Source organism: Octopus bimaculoides, chromosome 13 (genome assembly GCF_046866305.1).
Source record: "Octopus bimaculoides isolate indiv1 chromosome 13, ASM4686630v1, whole genome shotgun sequence".
NCBI lineage: Eukaryota > Metazoa > Mollusca > Cephalopoda > Octopoda > Octopodidae > Octopus > Octopus bimaculoides.
Genome location: NC_142940.1, coordinates 65490442 through 65513476, shown reverse-complemented (window position 1 = coordinate 65513476; position 23035 = coordinate 65490442). Strand labels below are relative to the sequence as shown.

General features: G+C 36.2%; 1 protein-coding gene across 3 annotated transcripts in view; it reads right to left on the bottom strand.

The window, feature by feature from the left end:
- Positions 1-23035, bottom strand: part of LOC106867776 (scavenger receptor cysteine-rich domain-containing protein DMBT1) — a 355233-nt gene that overhangs the window by 54025 nt on the left and 278173 nt on the right. For all 3 annotated transcript variants that reach the window (XM_089362003.1, XM_089362005.1, XM_089362002.1), the window contains exons 6-8: positions 7933-8026; positions 5542-5666; positions 4258-4410 (exon numbers count right to left, since the gene is read on the bottom strand). In XM_089362003.1, coding sequence (XP_089218129.1) covers positions 4258-4410; positions 5542-5666; positions 7933-8026 — 372 coding nt within the window. The remainder of the gene's footprint in view (positions 1-4257; positions 4411-5541; positions 5667-7932; positions 8027-23035) is intronic.

Genomic DNA, 23035 nt, shown 5'->3' with positions numbered 1-23035 from the left:
TAATTCTTCTTGTAATATTGGTTAACGATTAAGGCGGCGTGCTGGCAGAAACGTTGGCACTCTGGGTGAAATGCTTAGCGGTATTTCGTCTCACTACGTTCTGAGTTCAAAGTCCGACAAGGTCGAATTTGCCTTTCATCCTTTCAGAGTCGATAAATTAAGTACCAGTTGCGTACTGGGGTCGATCTAATCGACTGGCTCCCTCCCCCAAAATTTCGAGCCTTGTGCCTAGAGTAGAAAAAAATATTAAAATAATGCTAAGGCGGCGAAATGGCAGAAACATTAGTACGCCTGGCGAAATGGTTAGCAGTATTTCGTCCGTCTTTACGTTCTGGGCTCAAATTCCGCCGAGGTCGACTTTGCCATTCATTCTTTCGGGGTCGATGAAAATGAGTACCGATTGAGCAGTGGGATGGATGTAGTCGACATATACCTCCCGCTAAAGCTTCTGGACTTGTGCCAAAATTTGAAATCAATATTAAAATGATTTGTGAAATAAGTTGAGATAGCTGCGAGTGTGTTACTAATTCCCCAGCTTGGTCATCGACGTAATTCCACCAAATGTTTGACATTCTGTAAACTAGGGTTCTTTTCAAGCAGTCGACCGAATGTTGAACGACTCTTTGAGTCTTTCATAGTACGTTTTCGCAATTCAGGAATCTAATTACTCCTTAGTTTTGTTATTATTCATTTTTTTTTTATTCGATATTATTTAAGATAATCTACATGGACTAACTACACTTTTTATTATTTCAGCATCAAATCTCACCTACTTGCTCTCTGAATCTAATTGCGAGTCAAAAATTACTTCTGAAAGCAAGAAGCGTGCAAACAGAAATTCTGACATATGCTTCTTACCAGTAATATAGGGAGCCTATTGTCAATTCACATTCCTGTCTTCACCGAAACTAGATCCCATTGGGGTGCGACTAATTTCACAAACAATACAACGGCACTCCACTCTGAAAACTGTCGGCCGAAGGATTTTCATAATTACGCTGTAAGGTATGTAATGATTCCTTCTTCGAGATTCCAACAAAGAATTATATATCTGTGCACGTATGCATGTTTGTACGTATGTATGTGTGCACGTATCTGTATATGTAAGTATGCATGTAGGTATGTCTGAATGTATTTATATGAAGATTGAGGGGTACAGAGAAGAGATGTGTGTATTGATATTTCTGAGCATTGTTGAACATAAGTACTAATTTCACGAGTACTAATTCCACCTTATATTTTGTGAAAAATAGAATATATTTTTGTATCGATTTTCGAGCTCTCTGCTGTATTGATCCTGATCGATGGAGCAGAACAGGTGGATGTGACAATTATGTATTTCCAAACTTGAAAAATGTGCTTTAGAGGCTATAAAAATGCAACGCAGATACGGTTAATGGAGAGCTTCACAGGAATTCTAGATTATATGTATGTGTGCATGCGTTTTTACATATATAGATACACACGCATACTTGTATACGTAGATGTATATCCATGTGTGTGTGTGTGTGTGTGTGTGTGTGTGTGTGTGTGTGAATGTCTATATATACTCGAGAGCTGAGCCGGAGCTAAACATCAGCAACCGACGCCATATTCCTGAATCCATTCCATAATTCTCATTTTAGTGAAAAATAATTTGAGGTGACTCTTCTGAATGGGACATTATCATATAGACAGGAATGTGTTGTATAATGCAAATTTATCACGTGTTCATAGACAGTCAGTTACCACCATTTTTGTATTATTTATTTATATTGTGAAATATCATTCGAAGGCTATTTGGTTTCTGTTTCTAGTAGGTTGAACGAACTCACAGCGGTTCATTAATTGGCTCGATGGGAAATCGGTGAACCTATGCAGAACCCCAACCCACCCAGCTGACTACTAGCTCCAATTTCTGCACGAGATTCGAAGTATCTTTCGTATATTTTCATTTAAAATACTTTAAACAGTTTAATTAGCTATTTACGTTAAAAACAAAAAAAACCCACTTAACAACAATTATAATTCTTAATTAATAGCATATGGATTAGAATCTCTAAGAGCTTCAGAAAAGTTAATCTTGTAATTATAACAAAGATTTCACAAGGTATCTTAATTACGCTTCTTCCTCAGCTAAAAACCATAAATAGATGCGTCACAGTTGTGATATTTCTAGAACATTTACACCACAGATTACAGACTCTATCTCATTTGTTCTAGAAGTTTCACAATGAAATATTCTCATTTGCTAATGTACAATCTCTCTTTTACTCTTTTACTTGTTTCAGTCATTTGACTGCGGCCATGCTGGAGCCCCACCTTTATTCGAGCAAATCGACCCCAGGACTTATTCTTTGTAAGCCTAGTATTTATTCTATCGGTCTCTTTTGCCGAACCGCTAAGTTACGGGGACGTAAACACACCAGCATCGGTTGTCAAGCGATGTTGGCGGGGGGGGGGGGGCAAACACACGCAGTGGGACTGAACCCGGAACCATGTGGTTGGTAAGCAAGCTACTTACCACACAGCCACTCCTGCGCCTATAATGTTTCTTTTTTTACTTTTTTTTCTTAAACAGTGCGTTCCAAGTATTTACAAGAGTCTCAGACTCTCGTTTTATCCCTCTCGCTCCACATCTAATATATATATATTAGATAATAAACGCTGTATATTTATGCATCTCTCTCTCTCTCTCTCTCTCTCTCTCTATATATATATATATATATATATATATATATATATATATATATATATGTATGCATCTGCATGTATGTATGTATCTATATGCGTATGTATGTGTCAAATGTGGTGCATGTATGTGTATGATGAACAGCCGTATTCAGTACATTAAACACAGCGTAAACGAAGCAATGTTATTGCTAGTTGCACCGGGAATACAATTAACTTTATCTAACAATAGATTCCAAATTCTCTACTCATATTCAGGCATATAATATAATTTGCAAATGTATTCATGACAAGGGCCATTTCGCTGAAACTGTACTATTATAGATTGTAATTTTCATTCTCGAGCATGTAAATACTTCACATCACTTTGTTAAGTCTTTGCATTAGATACGAGAGGATTGGAGCGAGGTCATGCTTAATTGATAGTAATTAGAGCCTAAATGCCGCTTGATATTTATCTTTCCAGTTTACTTTACAAAAGTGTAGAGAACATGAGCGATAATTAGTGAAGATAGGACTATACGAAATATAATAATTCTTAAATATGGTATTGCAAGACGCTCGCACAAATTAAATTTTACACATGTTTCTAGTTCAGTAAATCGAAACGAAGAAAACCAGAATACAAACAATAAAAATGATATTTTATTCAATGCTAATGTCGATTTAGATAAATGATCGTAGGGATTACTCGAGTTCCATACTAGTGTGAGGCACGATTAGAAAGTAAGTTTGGACGATATTGGCTATGGTTGACTACACGGGCGCGCGCTCGCGCGCGTTGCTAGTGCTCTTCTTTCTATGATTTTGTGTCTGTGTGTAAGCTATGAAAAATGACGTTGTGGTGCATTCATGTATGTTGAAGCAGTAACTTAGCACATCGATTTATAGAGACTGATGAAATAAGAACCAAACATAGATTTGTTCAATATGGACAACCAAGATACTTTGGAAATCGTCATCCAAATATGGCCGCTTCATTGAAACCAAATGAATGGCAACCTACCTTCTTGAGAGACAAACCAGCCAGGACCTTTAGGGATAAAAGCTCATTGATGGCTACCATAAAAGAAGTATACCATAAATTCCTTTAACATGGTGTGACGAAAAGACTACGCGCATAGAATAATAAGCCACACTTCTCAGATTCGTTATTATCAGGGAGTTTAAAATCTCTAGAATTTAAATACGCCGAAACTATGAGGAATTTGTTTTCTGTAGCTGAGGAGAGGATTTTGATATTTATTTCTGTTTTTCTGTCAATCGTTCCTAGGTTCCATTTCTTCCAACTCTCTCACTCACTTTCTCCCGCTCTGTCTGTGTGTGTATGTGTATGTATATATATATATATATATATATATATATATATATATATATATATATATACATACACATACACACACACATATATATATATATATATATATATCAATTACACACAGGCACGTATATGCATAATGAGTGCATGTGTATGTTTGTGTGTGTGTGTGTGGGGGGGGGTGAATCTTGAATGGCTCTTTGTAGAAGATCTATCTGAAAAAGATGATTAAGCACAATCAGGTAATATAAAAAAAAAATGCTGCCTACCTTTTTGTTCTGAAATAAATTTAGCTTTAAATCCACGAAAATGTGCTTTATCATTTGTGATGAATGTTATATACATCTTTCTGCCTGTGCTGATAAATTCGGGGGTGTCACTTCCGCACCACGACCCTAGTTTGGGGCTACGTGGAGTGCCACCTACAAGAAAGTAAGAATTAACAAATTAGCTCATTTATTTTGCTGTCGATCAAGAATTGAATTGTTAAATTTGTGAACCCGAACATATCAGTCTGGCCATCAGACTTTCAAGATTTCGGTCTTCTTTGGCTCTTGTTAGCTGATGTAATCACCGATAAAATATCTAATAAGCGGTGACATATTTAGTTGAAAGGCTTTTCAACAGTGTCTGGTATAATCTCAGATTTAAAATCATCGTAGCTAATTCTATTGAGGTAAAAATGTCACTGGTAATTTTATTGCGACGTGGTTACAACGCGACATGATAACAGAGTAAGGCAATACATCTTTGGTGAGATCAGTTCCATGATTTCTTTCGACAGAATAAATATATCACGAAACAATGAAGTTATTTTTTTATTTTCCCGAGAGTAAATACTTTTCATATCATTGCTAATGAAAAATAAATTCGAAAGCAAAACTTATGGCTGTCAAATTTTCTCAATATTAGCAAGAAAAAAAAAACAAAAAAACAAACAAAAGAAATCAAAGTAAAAGATACTTTAAGAAATGAAATGGTAAAAATTGTTGATAGAATATAACATTTCAAATTGGAGGGGAAAAAATGCATCTTAAATAATTTAGAATGTTACCATTTTGACATTCAGTGACGAAGCGTTAAATTTTTGCTGTTCTGTCATTCTTTATATCTTTATCTGTAGTAGGATGTCTTCCTTTTTGTTTATTGTTCTTTTAGAAAATTTTTAAAAACTTTCTAATCGCTGGATGAATTTTTATCTGTATGTTTGTGCGTGTGTTGTATGTGTGTTTATGCGCTTGAGTCAATGTGTACACAAACACAAACACACACACACACACACACACACACACACTGTCTTTGTGTTTGTCTCTTATCATTTCACAATTGGTGTCTGCTTGTTTATGGATTTGTAACTTAGCAGCTCAACGAAAAGGCTATGACAAGAGTATCAGATATTAAATAAGTAGACACATATGATTGATTAGCTTCGTCGCACGTCCAATGGTTGGAACATGTGAAACACACACACACACACACACACACACACACACACACACAACGCACAGAGGAAGACATCAATAGATAATGAAATGTGCCAAGTAACCCCTTACCGTCGTATACATGAACAACATCCTTAGAACAGTCAGTAGAATTCTCCATTTCTGTATCAAGCACCTTTAGTTTAACGATTTCCAGAGCATCATCAGTTGTGATTAGCCAGTTACAGGATAAACTACTGCAAAAGATCATAGAAATAACAAGACGATCATATCGTTATCTTTTTAGAGAGAGAGCGATACAATATATAAAAGGTATTGGTATTCAGAAGACCCAAGATGGCAGGTAAGGCTATGTAAGTGTTACCGGAGGACCGTAATTAGACTCTCGGTTCGATCATAATACATGTAAGGAGTCTAATGCGGTTGTGTCTGAGCATGTAAATGTTTAATAAAATGAGACACAAGGCTGTGTGGAATTTATAGGTCATTTATAAAAAGAAAGGTAGCCTTACAGCTGTTTCTAAGTTCCAGCCGTTTTTTTAAATTTTGGAATTTATTGCGTTTTAAAATTTTGGAATCTATTTTTTGCGAGAATTCTATTTTTTAATCATTTTGGAATATTTTTTTTCTAGTTAATTTTAGTTAAATTTTGTTTATTTTCAGATCATTAAAATGTAATGTCAAATTAAGAAAAACGAGCATTTTCGACACCTCTTTCCTTTTGCTTTTAATCAAGGTTCTAAGGCCGCAAAAGCTGCTCGCAACATTTGTGCTGTGTATGGAGAGGGTGCCATAGCTGAAAGAACTGCTCGTGATTGGTACGCCAAGTTAAAAAATGGAAATTTTGACTTCAAATACGCACCTCGTTCTGGCCGTCCAGTTGAGTTCGATGAATAGCGATTAAACCAACTTTTGCACGAAAATTCTCGTCAAACGACAAGGGAACTGACAGAGAAAATGGAATGCTCCCACACTGCTATAGAGAAGCATCTTCACTCGATGGGAAAGGTTCAGAAGTATGGTGCATGAGTTCCGCATGCTTTAAGTGACAACAAAAATCAATGAGCCAAATGGTTTGCTTGCTCGTCACCGCTCAACTCATGGATACAAGCAACGATTTCTTTACTGAATTGTTACTGACATCGAAAAATGGTGCCTGTACATCAATATGAAACATCGTAACGAATGGCTTAGCCTCGGTAAACAAGTGACACCGCGCGTGAAACAAGATCTTCATCCGCGTAAAATGATGTTGTTCGTATGGTGGGACTGAGAAGGGATTATCCAATACGAATTGCTTGAACGGAACCAAACGGTCAACGCGGAACACTACGTTCAACAGATGGAACAACTCAACACGGCTATTCAAGAGAAAATACCTAATCGTCAGCATGGAGTTCTTCTGCTGCACGACAGTGCCCGCCCTCATATCGCCAATATGATCAAGGAAGCCATTCAAACGCATGGCTGGGAAGTGCTGCCACATCCGACGTACTCTCCTGATTTGGCACCAAAGATTTCCACCTCTTTCGATCTCTTTCAAATTCTATGCGCGGAGTTTCGTTCAATACTGATGCAGAATTGAGAGGTTGGTTGGATTTCTTCACAGGATTTCCTTGAACTTTTTTATGTCTGCCTTCTTAAAATAAATTTCCTCACTTTTTTCCTCAGCCGCAGCTATAAAATAATTTTTTTTTCCACCTTCATCTTTTCAATCTTCTGGTCTACAATTTCAAAACCTTTCAGCAATTCCTCCTCAGACGTTGTTACGTCTGAATAATTCAAACCTTCATACATTATGAAAAAAACACATAATGCACTTCCCCTTTCAAACAAGGGGAGGGGGGCAGCAGTAACAAAACTGCCGTAAGGCAGCAAAAACAAGTATCTCAAGAGACAATTAATAACAAATATAATTCCAATTTAACAATCCCTCACCAATCTTTCGAACGACGCGCAAACAAAATCATGACCAATTCGGTCAGAGATGTTTGTAACAACGGTGAAAAAACAAAATCAATGTTAATTTTGTTTATGCATTTGGGCAAGTCTTATCTGTATTACCAGACAATTGCAAAAACTGTTTAAAAGAATTGAAAATTCTGCAAAAATCCTGTACACATTCTTCATGGTTCAAAACGTGGCTTACTTTTTATTCAAGCTGAGAATAAACGTTTCGTGAATAGCGAAACAGCGAAAGTACTCTGTGTCAAGAAAGTATTCCGTATTTGAGAGGAGGGACACAGCAAAGCAGTGATTCCGTTGTGCAAGACGTAGTCCGGATGCTGCCCGTATTCTGAGTCAATGTTTCCTAGATTTTTGAGAAGATCGTAATCACCGGGCAGCCATTTGTCAGTTGTTGCTCGCAAAAATACGAGCGACAATGAAAATGCCACTCTGTTGTGTATTGGGTGTATGTGGGTGTGTTTGCATGCATGAGTGTGTGTATGTATAGAGTATACATGAGAACAGACAGAAAACAATTAAGCTAGAATTACTTACTCAAGGTAATTGTCTGGATAATAAGGAGAAGTAATTGTTTGCCAGCTGTAAGGATGGGACGTATATGACGTCGTGGCTGTACAGATTTTGCTACCTGCAAACACAAAAAAATAAATATTACCATTATAAATACATCTTTACTAGAGAGGAGTTAAAAATAATTATTGTCATAGTAATTCACATCAAGGACAGGGGAGACAACTTCAAATTTAAATTCATCAAATCCATAGCGAGGAGACAAACATTAGATTAATAACTAATTCGGCAGGGAAAATAATCCTCGATTATGGATTTATTAAAATTAGCAATTAAAGCTAAAAGTCATTTAAAAAATACCGAGGTTTTCCATCCTTGACTTTATGATCCTAAGTTATTCATTCTAGTGATAGATATTTTCTCATTAGTACGTGTGTATTTCTTATTCATTTACATTTATTTCATCGCTACATTGAATATCTCAGTTCTCGCTTTGCTGTTAATTCGTCGTACAGCAAGCGTCCCTGGGCAATATTTGCCACCACCAGTAATTGTATTCCATTCTCTGATGATAAACAAAGTGATTTGCTGTATACAGGTGATCTACGTTTTTAAATTTATCAGCTCCGAATACTTGACATCTTCTGCTTGGCGATCTTTAAATAAATATAACAAAGTTATGTTGTGCAAAGTAAATACAAATCCGTTAGGTTCTTAGAAATGCAATGACACAGCGATCTGGAAACCAAAATTAGTCCAATTCGCAGATGAATCTTCCTCAAGAGGTGCTTAAAAGTTAAAGCAGCAAGCAAAGACAATAATGTCAATACAAACTGGATCTGATATTTAAAGTTATTAAAGGAGTTTTTTGGGTGTTTATTTAAGGAAAATGATTGGAAGGAAATTTGACTGATAATTCTTGTTAGTCGAGCACCGGCATGGCGGCTCCATTGTTATGTAATTCTTGATGAATGTAAAGAAGTCAACAACAATGGAGTCAAATTACCCTCAAATCGTTTGGTATTCACTTCATAACGAATAAGAAATATTTAAACCAACACGAATATATGAAATAAATATATGAAAAAATAAAAAAATAAAAGAAACAGAACTCATTACCAATAACGGGTTTATCTTTTGGGATTAGGAGGAAGCAATAATGTTTACCAGAACTGCTCGTACTATAGCATGTTTTGCTCCCGGAACTTTGCCGACATTTATTCAAATGTAATAGTTTGTCTCCTATAAAGCTGCTTTACAAAATGACAGCAGCAAAGTTTGTAATATTGTCTCTGATCTCCGCTTAGCTATCTAGCAAAAGACTCACTGCAACAATTCTTACATATGTAGAGAGATGTTCATTTTTACAGGGAACATTGCATTGATACCTGTTATTCTCAACGAAGTGTGTTCACTCAGTCTCTATTGATTTAATTCCTCCCTTCTCAATACTTTGTTTTGTTACGTTTCAGGCATATCTGTTAGTGTTTCTTTTGTCCCTCTCTCTCTATATATTTTCTACGTTATGACTTGCTTCTCATAACGTTTCTTATTTAAAATATTATTTATCTACCAACACATGTGTGCTTCTTAGCAAACAAAACAGACGAAAACATTTCTTTAAACATTGCAACTTCCCATAAAACCCTCTTTGGCAAATTTCCGATCGAATATGTCCCTTCTTTTTCCCTATCCGGCTGTTTTGGTCTATCAGTTATTTTTCTTCAGCATAAGTAAGCAAATGTTAATAGTTGACATAGCATTGATCTGTTCATGACACTACACAATTTTCTTTCATAACTATAAATTTGTGATGATTATATTCTGCCAAATCTATTGAATGTATTTAATAGCTTTTGCTGGCCTCAATAGTATCACTTCTCTTCCGTTTCCAAAACTACCCCCCACAACCTCTCCTGACCCTGTATATATTGCATACTAATTAATCATATCCTTTTATAACAATGTGATAGTAATCTGTAATGGTGTGGAGTTGACAGTAAGAAGCTTGGTTTTATCAAACTCGCCGAGGTTAAAACATTCCATGTTCATAAAAGATATGACAAATTTATTATGGAAATCTCTTATGCCCTCTCTCTCTCTCTCATCCTCTCTCTCTCTCATCCTCTCTCTCTCTCATCCTCTCTCTCTCTCTCTCCTTCTTTCTCTCACTCCCACTCTCTTTTAAACCCAATGATTTAAACAGGATCGATTAAGCGAGGTATAAAATACAGCTGCATCAAGAAACGACAGACAAAAACAATAAAAACAAAACTACAACAGCAGGAAAAAAATGACAACACAAACAATAACAACGACGATAGAAACACATGCAAACCACAAATAACATTATCTTATTAAACGGAATATTATTTTCTCTACGTTGTCAAATACGATTATTTTGTAGAAAATGATGAATTGAAAGTAATTGAAACTAAAAGATAAAAGATGGGCGGGTGGGTGGGTGGGGTGATCATTGAAGACAAGAGAGAAAGCAAAAAAAGGAAGAGAACAAGAGTGAGAGAGAGAATTGGAATGAGTTGTTGACAGAGATATATAGGAGTTGTAATAGAGCGAGTGATGCGGATAACATGCTGTTTTGAACTAAACAGCTGCTAGCAGTTAAGATATTGATCTGCCATTGTTAGCACCTATTTCTGGTCGGTTAACTCGAAACTAAGACCAGAGAAGGCGCTCCAAGGGGATTTATTTCAGTGACGTTGAAACGTTAAAAGATGAGATCACTAAGTTTTATAGCTTATCTAATCCATCGTTAAATCTGTAGAATTTCTTCAGCTAAACCCAATTCTCGGCAATACGAAATATAAGTTAACTGTTTATAGTTAATTTTCTATAACACGACTCTGTCATTGCTAAGTTGTTCCTATATTTCATTCCTCTCTCTCTCTCTGTTTTCTATCTGTTTGCTTATTCTCGCTCTCGCTTTATCTTTATATTTCTCTCTTTAACTCTGTCCTTCTCTCTCTCTACTTCAGGCTCTCTTTTTCTATTTTCGCTACTGTTATAAAATCACCCAGTCAAATACTTGTGTTGAAATTAAACGAACCATTAAGTGCACCACACTGAACTAACAGCTTAATGTATGACGTTCGTTGCAAAATAGCCATTTTATTCTTCTTTCTCATTTCTTAATCTTCAAAATTCTACCCCGCTTTCATCCTTCTTTAAAGTTCCATACTCTACCTTTTCCCTCCAGTTTTCATGTCACAAAATGTAATTTGCGAACATTAAACTCGAAATATCTAACTCTCCGTCCTTCTTATCAAAATTACTCCCTTTAGGGAATCCTATATAACATTACTTGTGGTTTCGCAATAAAAGTTTAGATGAAAAACAAAAGTAAAAAAAACAAACTAATTTCATTATCCTTACTTCTCCGAATACACAACATTTCAGCATCAAAAAATATATTATTTGAACCAAGGATGATAGACGTCATTTTGATGAGAAGCATCGCCACGATCATCACCAGCATTGCTACCGACCAGCCGCCATCAGAGACAACAGCGATTTACACCTAAGTAATATTACAGCGACAACAGTTCCTTATAGAAATGGTATCATGCAAGAACCATTGCCAGTTTTGAAATAAATTCGCAAATTCTTCCTGCTTTGATCAATTTTATTTGCTTTCACTTTTATTAGAAGATGCATCCTACATCAGCGAACAAATGAATCAGCTATCCAGTTTCGATTCAGAGCTGTAACCATTTCATTCACTCCGTATATATACGAAGTAATCAATCAAATATTGTAACCATAACCAAGCTATAGGTAATTAATTACATCTCATAATAAACTGAATACCTGATACACGTACGATTCCAGTTTGAAACCCTCTCAGGTTACTTTTAAGTGTCGACAAGTATCGTGCTCTTAGATAAGGCGGAAAAAATAAACACCAACGTCGGAAGTGTCCCAAAGTGGAAAAAAAAATGTAGTAAAAACACAGAATCTGAATAGAAAAATGAGAATAACGAAGGTTAAATCGTTTTCGATACAAAAGTCTGCTCGATATAGCAAGATATAAACAACAGTAGCAGCTGCAACAGCAACAAATGCCACATAATATAATGGAATCTTAGATACACTATGTCCAGAAGATAAAAAGGTGGTGATGACAAGAACACCTTTGACCAAAATGTCTATTGATCGGGTCTGAACTGTAAAAGAACTAATAGAGTGTAAACCATATGTAGCCAAAGCGATTTGTTAACAAGTATTAAATGAAAGCATGTCAATATTGTCCCTGGATTTTCCGTAATTGCACAAAGCGTTCGAAAGATAATATAATCAGGAAGCGGTCTGCATAAAAATGCCTATACGGAAGGATTATGCTCACTGTTTTGTTTAGTTCATTCTATCTTTCTGTCTCTCACGCCACAAAAAGACAGAATTAACTAAATAGAACAGGCGGTGACACGTGAAATGGAGAGTCGCGGGAGAGGTCACAGGATGTATGACGAAAGATTTTAGACAAAGAACACTGAAATAATAATAATAAAACTGGTTAAGTGGCAAAAGTATGACCGTCTCGAAATATAACAATATCTGTTTCAACACACGATTTCACATCCGGAATCTTACAAATCAAATACATAAACGCAAAAAAGAAGACTGGCTGGGAATAAATATCGACTACATAATTAGACATTAGTAATGGTTCACTTCGTTGGTCGATGCAAGTCATGTAATTTTAATCGTTCTTGGTGTGAAGCATCGCACTGAGGAGGAGGTTACTCTGAAATTCATGCATTCATCGATCTGGGTAGAGGGCGCTCCGAACTGAATTGTTTTTTTGTCTACAGCGAGAATTTTTCTCCAGGTCAAAAGGCTTTCTTACGGGGTTCGAATATGTCTCAAGTAAATTTGAACTGGTAACAAGTTTACGTTAGAACACCTAGAATGCCAGTAAAACATTTATCGAAAATTAACTTTCGTTAAAAAGCTGTACTATACTTTGCTATTTCCTCTTTATTCCAGCAGTTATTTGATGTTATTTTCCTCGCCGGCTATTTCAACATGGCCAAGGAGAACTATTCGTCATTGCTAGAAATTGGAAATAATCTCGATTATCTGTTTTGGGACGCTACGTGCTATTTCCGTATATGAAGTTTGCCAGACTTACAAGAAATTGGAAGTACCTAGCAATATTTGAAGTGATGTCTATATTGTAAGAGATATTAAACATATATACGATATATAACAGATATCAAACATATATAAGAGATATACTTCCTGTCTCTTAACTTTCCCTGCGGGATGGGCGGGAGATTTTCCGTGTGGACTAATTTCTCTATAAAGATACCCCTGACTACGATTTCATCTAAGTAGATGATACTCTATTGAATATTTCCAAATTATGTTTGCCACCAGGCTTTTTGTTTTGGCTAAACTTATTAGAAGTTAATATGGGCGCGCGCGCGCATTCACACAAACACACGCGCACGCACACATACACACACACATATACATCTCTTATCTATCAATGTAGATATACACACAAAGAAGCAAGTAGGAGAATTCAATGATGCTTTAAAATGTCAGAGTTATGAGCGTCAAGCTTGGTGTCCGAGAATGTTCGATAGAGTTCAGAAATGAATGGTTTTTATAGGAATTAAACAATTATAAAATAAAATAAATGGTGAAATGATATAACCATGAAGTAGAAGAATAACAGGAACATCTTTTAGAGACTGAGGTATATATATATATATATATATATATATATATATATATATATGGCAATATATATAAATTATATATAATTCTTATATTAGAGAAATATAAGCTAAGAGAAAGAATCTCTGCAAACAAAGAGAAATTAAAGAATGAACGTAAATAAATAAATCAAAAAGAGAGGAAGAAAGAGGAGATGGAAGGAAGGAAGGGGAGAAGCGAAGAAAGGACAGAATGCGATTGAATATCTTTGCGTGATTTCCAATCGAAAATTGGATTAACGGTTCTCAAAGAATTGGCAACTAGAAAGAAATGATGGTTTCTTCATTGTTCTTTTAATTATTTTCATATTTCATTTCATATACAATAGACAATAATAATAATAATAACAACACGTAGACCAATAATAGTTACAACAATATCAACCTTAGCAAAAACAACCACTAACGCTTACAATAGGCAACTAACATGAAGCATCAAGACAAACGTACAGCGACATGAATAATAAGAGAAGGATCAACAACGACAATAACGGCTCCAAATAAACGTCGATATGAACAACAGTCACATGAAGAACACGAATATAAACAAGAGCCATCACTTCAACAATAAGACGGGCAACAATAGCTGCATCAACAGCAACAATACTAGATAACAACTACAACATCTGAAACAATATTGACAACAAAACCTCTAGCAACGCCTGCAACATCAACAACAACATTATCAACCAGGAAAATCCACATCGATACGAAAGAAACACTATCAATACCAACAAGAAAAGCAGCAACATCAATAACAACAAGCTTTAACAACAAAAATCAGTGTTAGTAACAACCAAATATTAACATGTACAACCAATGAAACAAACATTGCATAGAATTAATTACGGCAATAAAAGATTGCAAAGAAATATTTCGCTGTAATTTGAACTAACTTTCTTGTAATTTCTATTTTATAGTGTTCATATTGTTTAATTTTCACGATGAAGATCACAATGGTGACGGACAGTAATGATGAGATGGTAGTGAGGAGAGTGGCGATAATTAAGACGATGAGGATGGCGATATTGTAGATTGAAATATCCAAAACAAAAGAGAAAGTAAACAAAAACCCAAAATAACCATAACATCTATATGAGAGAACTTAGAGGAGAATTCGTTTGTTGGATTGCAAATGATGGAATGATTTGACAAGTATTTCATTGACACACACACACACACACACACACACACACACACACACACACACATATTGTGGAGGTGCAATGGTCCAGTGGTTAGGGCGGCGGACTCGCGGTCGAGGGATCGCGGTTTATTGAGCGAAAACATCTAAAGCTGCATGAGGCTCCGGCAGGGGATGGTGGCGCACCCTGCTGTACTCTTTCACCACAACTTTCTCTCACTCATTCTTCCTGTTTCTGTTGCACTTGTATTTCAAAGGGTCACCCTTGTCACACTGTGTCACGCTGAATCTCGTCAGGAGTACACGTGTGTGTGGAGTGCTTAACCACTTACACGTTAATTTCAAGAGCAGGCTGCTACGTTGATCGGATCAACTGGAACCCTTGCTGTCGTAACCGACGGAGCGCCACTACTATATATATGTAGACGCGTTGTGTTCTTGAGCAAAACACTTCATTTCACGTTGCCCCAGTCCACTCAGCTGGCAAAAATGAGTAACGCTGCGATGGACTGGCATCCCGTCCAGCTGGGGAACATACGCCATTAAAACCGAAAAAACGGGCCCATGTATGCATATACGACAGAGTGTTCCATCAATTGATGATGCGTAGTGTTCTAGAAAGGCGATCACAAGCACAAGTTTGGCAAAATGCTCTTTTAAATCGAGGGATATCGTACAACCCATTTACCATTTGCCTGTTCTATACGCTCAAATATTCTTACCATTCCGTTTCTTATCCACTGCACTTATTCTATATATTCTTAGGGAGTAAATTTGTGGATTTACACAAACAAATTTACTTTGAATACATGCCTAACTAGGAAAACAAGAAGAAACAACAAATTTCACTACCAAACCAGGAAAACTCTCTCCACTATCCTTCCTCTCTACAGATACCAAGAAAACACATACTTTCCACCCCTCTCCTTCACCAACACTCCTTCCGTAATAACCATTTCTCCTGACTGCCTACACGACATCTAATTCTCATTACTCCACATACCAAATTAACTGACTTCCAAAAATATTGTGTTTACAGCCCAAGAAAACCAAAGTAAACAAAGTCTGGTGACTGTCAGAGAAAATTTGGGAAGCACAGTCAACACTTTCCTTTCAAAAATTAATGAAAATGTACTCTGGTTAAAGGTATTGAGTGATCCTTTAATTTAATGTTAAATTGTTTTTCATATAACTTCACACAAAATCACGCATAAATAGTGTGTGTGTGTGTGTGTGTGTGTGTGTGTGTGTGTGTGTGTGTGTGCATGCATGTGTGTGTGTGTGTACATGTATATATATATATATATATATATATATATATATATATATAAATACATACATACAAACAGACTGATATATATGTGTATATGAATATGTGTGTGTGTACGTGCTTGTGTGCTTCTGTATATGAATGCATGTGTATTAGTATGTAATATTAGTACGGTATCAGTAGAATCAGTGATTACGATTCATAATATACTTCTGTAATTATACTAAATACATTTATAGATTGTTTATTTCATTCAGCAATGGAGATTTTTCATATCATTTTCTAAGACACAGCATTAACTTAAAGGGGGAAAAAATCCTCGAACAAATGTAATTATAAATACATCCTGCATTAATGTCAGCAGAATGGTTGAACCCCACTCACCGTCACTCGTTCATTAATATCTATATATAACAGCAGAGGTAATTGTGTATGTGTGTGCATGTACGCATGCAACCCCTGAGTCAGATATACGCGCGCGCGCACACACACACACACATACACACACGAACAAAAATACTCATACATACATGCATATATATATATAAACATGCACGTATGTAATAGATAAGTAATTTACATATATGAATATGGATATATGTATACGCATGTGTGTGTGTGTGTGATAGACGCACAGAGATATCAGCATAAATGCCAATAATTACAACATTTTTTCTCTTATAGATGTAAGTTAGAGGGGAGCAAAGCAAAACGAAAAGCACTTATAACTTTACGGTGATTGGTGAAATTCTGTGAATTATTACCAAGACAAATGCGTAATATTCGGTATAAACAAATAAGAGAATAACAAAATACCTAAATGAAACACACCAAAATATTCTTAATGTATTTCTGATCAACACAAATTGCCCTAGGTCTCTGGAATGTTTTAAGAGTGCCATTCCAAATGCATGAGGAAACAAACATATATTGTTGGAATCTACTGTTGGAATCTAAAAGTGTTTCGGAAAAATAACTAATGACTCTTAATGGTGAACAAAATCTTGCGTACCTGAATGTTCAGATACAAAAGGGAGTCGCTGAAAGTTCTCGGTGCACAACACCCATCACAACATTGGGTTCTATGCATCTGTTACCTGTTTCATCAGTATTGTTGCTGTTTTCATTCGGTCTACCATGAGATATTTGTGTCCTAATTTGGCTAATTTCAGCGACGTTTAACCTTTTATTCTTAATGATGTTTCTACGTACATTACTTCATTTATTTGCATCTATATATCTGCGTACTTCGTTGCCTATTAAGTTTCTCCATGAAGTGCATGTTTGTACTATGAAGTTATTGTTTGGGTTTAGTTGGGTTGTATAGAAAGCTTTCAGCACATCTCTATAATCCTCTCTTGGTGGTGTCACTACAGGGTTAGGGTTAGGGTTATTTTGGTTCTGGATACCTAGTAGATTGTTTTTTTTTTTTTTGAGAGTTTGTTCCAGCAGCGGTCCTTGTAGCAGGTGATGACTGATCCGAAATGAGTTATTATTATAGACGTCTTACCGTATACAATATCGTGAAGTTGTTGATTGACGATATTGTTTCTACCAGGGGTTTGTACTGTCTGTCAAGTCACAACAAGGACCTCAGACAGTACTTTACGCAATATGCGTGCAGTTCCGAGTAATGCTGACTTTTGCATTACATCTAGATTGTAGGGTATCTCTACAATTATTATTATTGTCGTTGTTGTTGCTGTTATTAATATTGTCAACGTTTTTTGCAGTATATTCCTAATTCGAGAGAAATGTTTAGGAAGAAAACTTTATCAAAATCGAATGAATGATTAAATTTCGATTTTCAATTTTATGTAAAGAATGAATCTAACCAATAATTACATACTCAAACAAGCAGCGACGAACACACAAAAAAAACAACACATTAAGCAACATTAACGGCAGTAATATCAACAGCAATTACAATCAGACTATTGTTAGCAGCCCAAGACCGACAAATAAAATCTTGCATGGTTGAATAAATCTCTTTAGCACTTTATGTTTGATCGTGTGGCCACATCTAATCGTTTATTATTACAAAAAGATTAATAAAATAACAAAATTTCAATGCCCAGCTAGGCTAATTAGTAAACTCAACAATAATGTATTAGGAGAACGGAATAAGCAAGGAAACAGCCGAGTAGATAGGATGACTTTTTTTTAAAACTGACAACTGACCTATACCTCTAAGATCCGTAAGCTGTTACAGCCTGTGTTCAATTGTTATTATGCAATATGATATTTGCAATATTTTTTCCACGAGCAATAATTATAAAAATAATTGTTTCTAATTTAGGAACAAACCGTAGGGACAGAGACAATTGTATTGAGTTCAGTATTTAATTGCTGCTTTCTTTCCATGGACTCTGGAAGAAAGAAAGGCAAAGATGACCGTCACACAATTCGAACTCAACGTTGCGTGGCGGTACATTATTGCTTTGCAAAACCTTTACAATTCTGCTAAATCACCACCTGTCATAATTGCATTTAGGCATAATCGCGACTTAGGCACAAAACCCGTAATTTGAGGGGATGGGGGTTAACCGAAAGCATTTAATTTTAGTGACTGATTGGTACTTTATTTTATCGACCCCGCAACGATGAAAGGCAGAGTCGATCTCGGCGGGTGCAGGACATTTATTTCAGTCACTGAAACGATTCGGTCAATCCAAGGGCCTTTACTGTCTTCTGGTGACTCACTTTCAGCTTGTCGTAACTGATTTTCTTTAGTTGCTATGTTCCAGTCAAGCATATTTGTCACTCACTTCTCGTTAAATGATCTACCTGGTGCAAAAAACTTGTTTAATTCACAGAGCTGTTCTGATAGAACTAGAAAAAGCTTCAATCAAAGGTGTCCATGACGAAAGTTTTATCTCATCATTTCAAGAGATTATATCAAGGAAGATGTGCCTCGACGTATTTTTTGTTTAATTCATTTACTTAAGACGGCTGAGTGCGTCTGTGAGAGACATTTAGATTCTTGGTATTTGTAGCCAGTCAACCTGCCAGGCATTCACCTACACACACACAGAGTATATATATATATATATATATATATATCTATATATAGATATACCATGAGTGAACATTCTCTAGACAAAATGAAAAGATAAAAATGAAATCTCTATGCAAGGCACATAAAATGATGTCAAACTATAACAATATCCGCAAACTAATAGGTTGTCCAAATCCAGCGGGTGGAAGAAAATAGATTTATATCATCCCTTGCTGCGATTGTTGAGATGGGACCAAAATTTCAAAATACACTTTGTGGCAAGTGTGCTGGTACCGAAGGTTTCGCTTTGGGGATTTAGGGTTAGGGTTAGTGAAAGAGAGAGAGGGGGGGGGGGAGGAGTGAGAGGGAGAACCGAAGAAGCGTCATTTTGGGTCTATAATTTAGATATTTTGAAGCCTTTAATTATTAGGTACAGTAATTATAAAGACAAAAAAAATGTTTGAAATCTCGTGCCTAAGAGGATAGATCCTATGTAACAACGGAGTTACTTTGCGACAAAGAACTATCACGTGATAATTAGACTGTACTGTACTATACCACACGCACGCATATACATTCATACATCATAGATACACAAACTTATACGATGTCAGTTTCAGAGAATTAATTATTCTTAAGATCGCCTTGACTCCTAATCTGGAGTTGCTATCAATTGCCATCAAGCGATTTGTCTACTTTCACTGGAAGCACAGATAATTTTAATAAATTACGAATTTGTTTTGTATGTTATATTCTTATTTCTTTTTGTGGCTCAAATACATACCCCGAGCTATTTTAAGAAGTTGTTTGCCCTAAATCATGTTTTTTTCTTTCACTAACGTTAAGTACCAACCCAATAAATGTGTTCTACTCTATTTCAGATATGCTTGAGTCTCGCTTCTGCTGAAGATAAGGTGGGGTAATTGCCCTGCTTGACGACGACTACTTATACAGACTTGTCAGTATATCAATAGCAACGATAACAACGAAGGTAGCAGAAGTTACCAAAGAAACAACCGCTGCTGCTACTACTACTATACTACAAATCGTGTAAATATTTCTATTCTACTTATTCTTCTGCCTATTCAAGAATAATAGCAAAGAGAATTTTCAAATTCTTTGCAAAATTCTTGCAAAATAGCTACAAATGCAAATTCTCTTATGATGTTTTATTTCGTAGCAAATGAGGAGAGGAGGGGACCCCCTTCGGTCATGACTGACCATGGGATGCACCTAGAAAATTACCCTCCGAGGCACAAGTCCGGGCAAGGTTGTTTGTGGAGAGCCAGCAGTCGGCCGTGCATACCAGCCTCCCCCTATCCACGCCACTGATGTCATCCAAGGGAAAGGTAAAGGCTGATACAACTTGGCACCAGTGATGTCGCAACTCATTTCTACAGCTGAGTTAACAGGAGCAACGTGAAATAAAGTGCCTTGCTCAAGAACACAACACGCAGCCCGGTCCGGGAATCGAACTCTCAACCTCACGATCGTAAGCTCGACGCTCTAACCACTGAGCCACGCGCCTTCACACAGCAAATACTGATCGAAAATACAACCGTCAATACAACAGTAGCAAAAAGTAAACTTTGTATTAACCTGCGACCATTACCATCTTTCTCTTTCTCTCTCTCACAATCCCCTCCCTCTCTCTCTCACAATCCCCTCCCTCTCTCTCACGTTGAAGAATGGAAAAGCTCCCGAAAGTTAACTCATTCACTATTAATTATTTTTACCCACCATAAATTTTGGATTAAATTTTACCTATGCAGACCAACTTCAGGCTCCTTGGATTCCGTATGTTACATCCGTAAACTATATCATTGGCCAATTCTGTCGCCTCACGAGAAGCTCCTGTCTTCAGGGAACGCATTATACTCTTGGGCCTCAGCATATCAACGCTGGAGGCTATTCCGAGCTTATTCGTATCACCTATTCGCAAATCGATCATCATAACCCTTGCAAATATATGATGGTGAACATAAAATAGCTATAATTTACTGTTATTGATATCATTTGGAGTCACTAGTATCTGCAGGCAGGCACGCGTACACACACACACACACACACACACACACATTGCACCACACCCCTATATGGAGAATGTTTACACAGAGTGGAATGACTGTATATTTATAGAAATATCGATTGAATGATGAAAGTACTTTGACAAAAAGATGCAAATCATAAACTGAAACACACATCTATGTGTGTGTGTGTGTGTGTGTGTGTGTGTGTGTGTGTGTGTGTGTGTGTGTGTGTACGTGTGTGTGTGTGTACGTGCGTGTGTTTTTGTATGCATATTTGGGCATCTGTGCCTGTGTACATACATATACACGTGTTTATGTATATATATATATATACATACACACACCCACATTATATATACATATATACACACACACACATTATATATATATATACATAAATACACACACACACACATGTACGCACAAACACGCATACACACATGTCTTTAATGCACAGACATTGAACAACTTCAATTTTTCCCAATTTGAAAACTTATTCGTGATTACACATCGCCGAAGTGAGCAGACTTTTCTCCAACTATTATATACACTAAATTACATTAGAAAACTGCAATATTTACGTTGATAATCACATCTCTGATGTAATTGACTACTTACAGTACTTGTCTTTGTCAGTATCTCTCTTTATACATTTGTTTGTCTCTCGCTATCTCCCCCCCTCTTTCTATATATTTTTTTGCTTAATTTCTCCCTCCCTCCTTCTCTTACTCACTCACTCACTCACTCAAGGTCTGTCTGTTTATCCGTCCATCCGTCTATCTATCTATTTGTCTATCTATCTATGTCCTAGCACCGCCATATTACCTTGCCGTCAGGGTAATTTATTTTCACTTACAACAGTTTCTCCGATATTTAATGATGTATTGTATTATATTTATTTTCATTTACAACATGTGTATGTATGCATGCAGGTATGTATGCTTATATGTATGCATGTTTGGTTGTAGCTTTCGAAATTCTCAACCATGGGGAATGAGAGTGTTTTTAGCCTCAGACCAAGACTCGTTGGAATATAGGCAACTTCAAACAGGGTATTCCTGAGTGTATATATGTATATGTATATGTATGATATGTGTATAAGTATATGAATGTATGTACGAATGATAGGTCACCCCGGTGAGAGTTGAGTCTGGGTAAAAGCAACGTTAATACATCAGCACGTAGTAAGCCAGGCGATTCAGAAACGGATGAATTGCATTTTAGACGACATGCAATTTTATCTAGATTTAGTTCAGTTTTGGATTTCATTAACAAAAAAAACAAAAAACAAAAAAACTCTTAGTTTCATACAATAAAGGAATTATAACAGACAGAAATTAATTTAGAATGACTATGTCAGCAGTTTAGGCAATCGGATACGATCTAGTGGTTTTCCACAAGCAGTAGAAGCCGCCGTAGCGTTTGTGATTACGTGGTTACTGGGTCAGCTGTTATTGTCATTTCTTACTACCACAGGGCATATGCATGCATACACACGCACATACACACACAGACATACACACACCCATATATATATATATATATATATATATATATATATATATATATATATATATACGCACACACATACAGGTACACATTCGCAGTAAAAATACAGTTATTCAAATATTCTCATAAGCTGTTGTATCCCTTCCTGCCAAATGCAATACGGCACCAAATCATTTTTCATTTTATTGCGCGCGCACACACAAACACACACTTACCATCTCATATCCACACTCTTCTATGCAAACATTTTATTAAATAGAGATCTCTTGACGTCTTCACCCGTTTTCACTTGAGCACAATGCATTGTTGTATGCAAAATAAATACAGATATAAACTAAAGCAACAAACCTACACATGAATAAATAAATAAATAAATGAATGAATATAGAAACTAATAAGGGAAGCAAAGAAAGGAAGAAGGACGAAGAAAGGAAG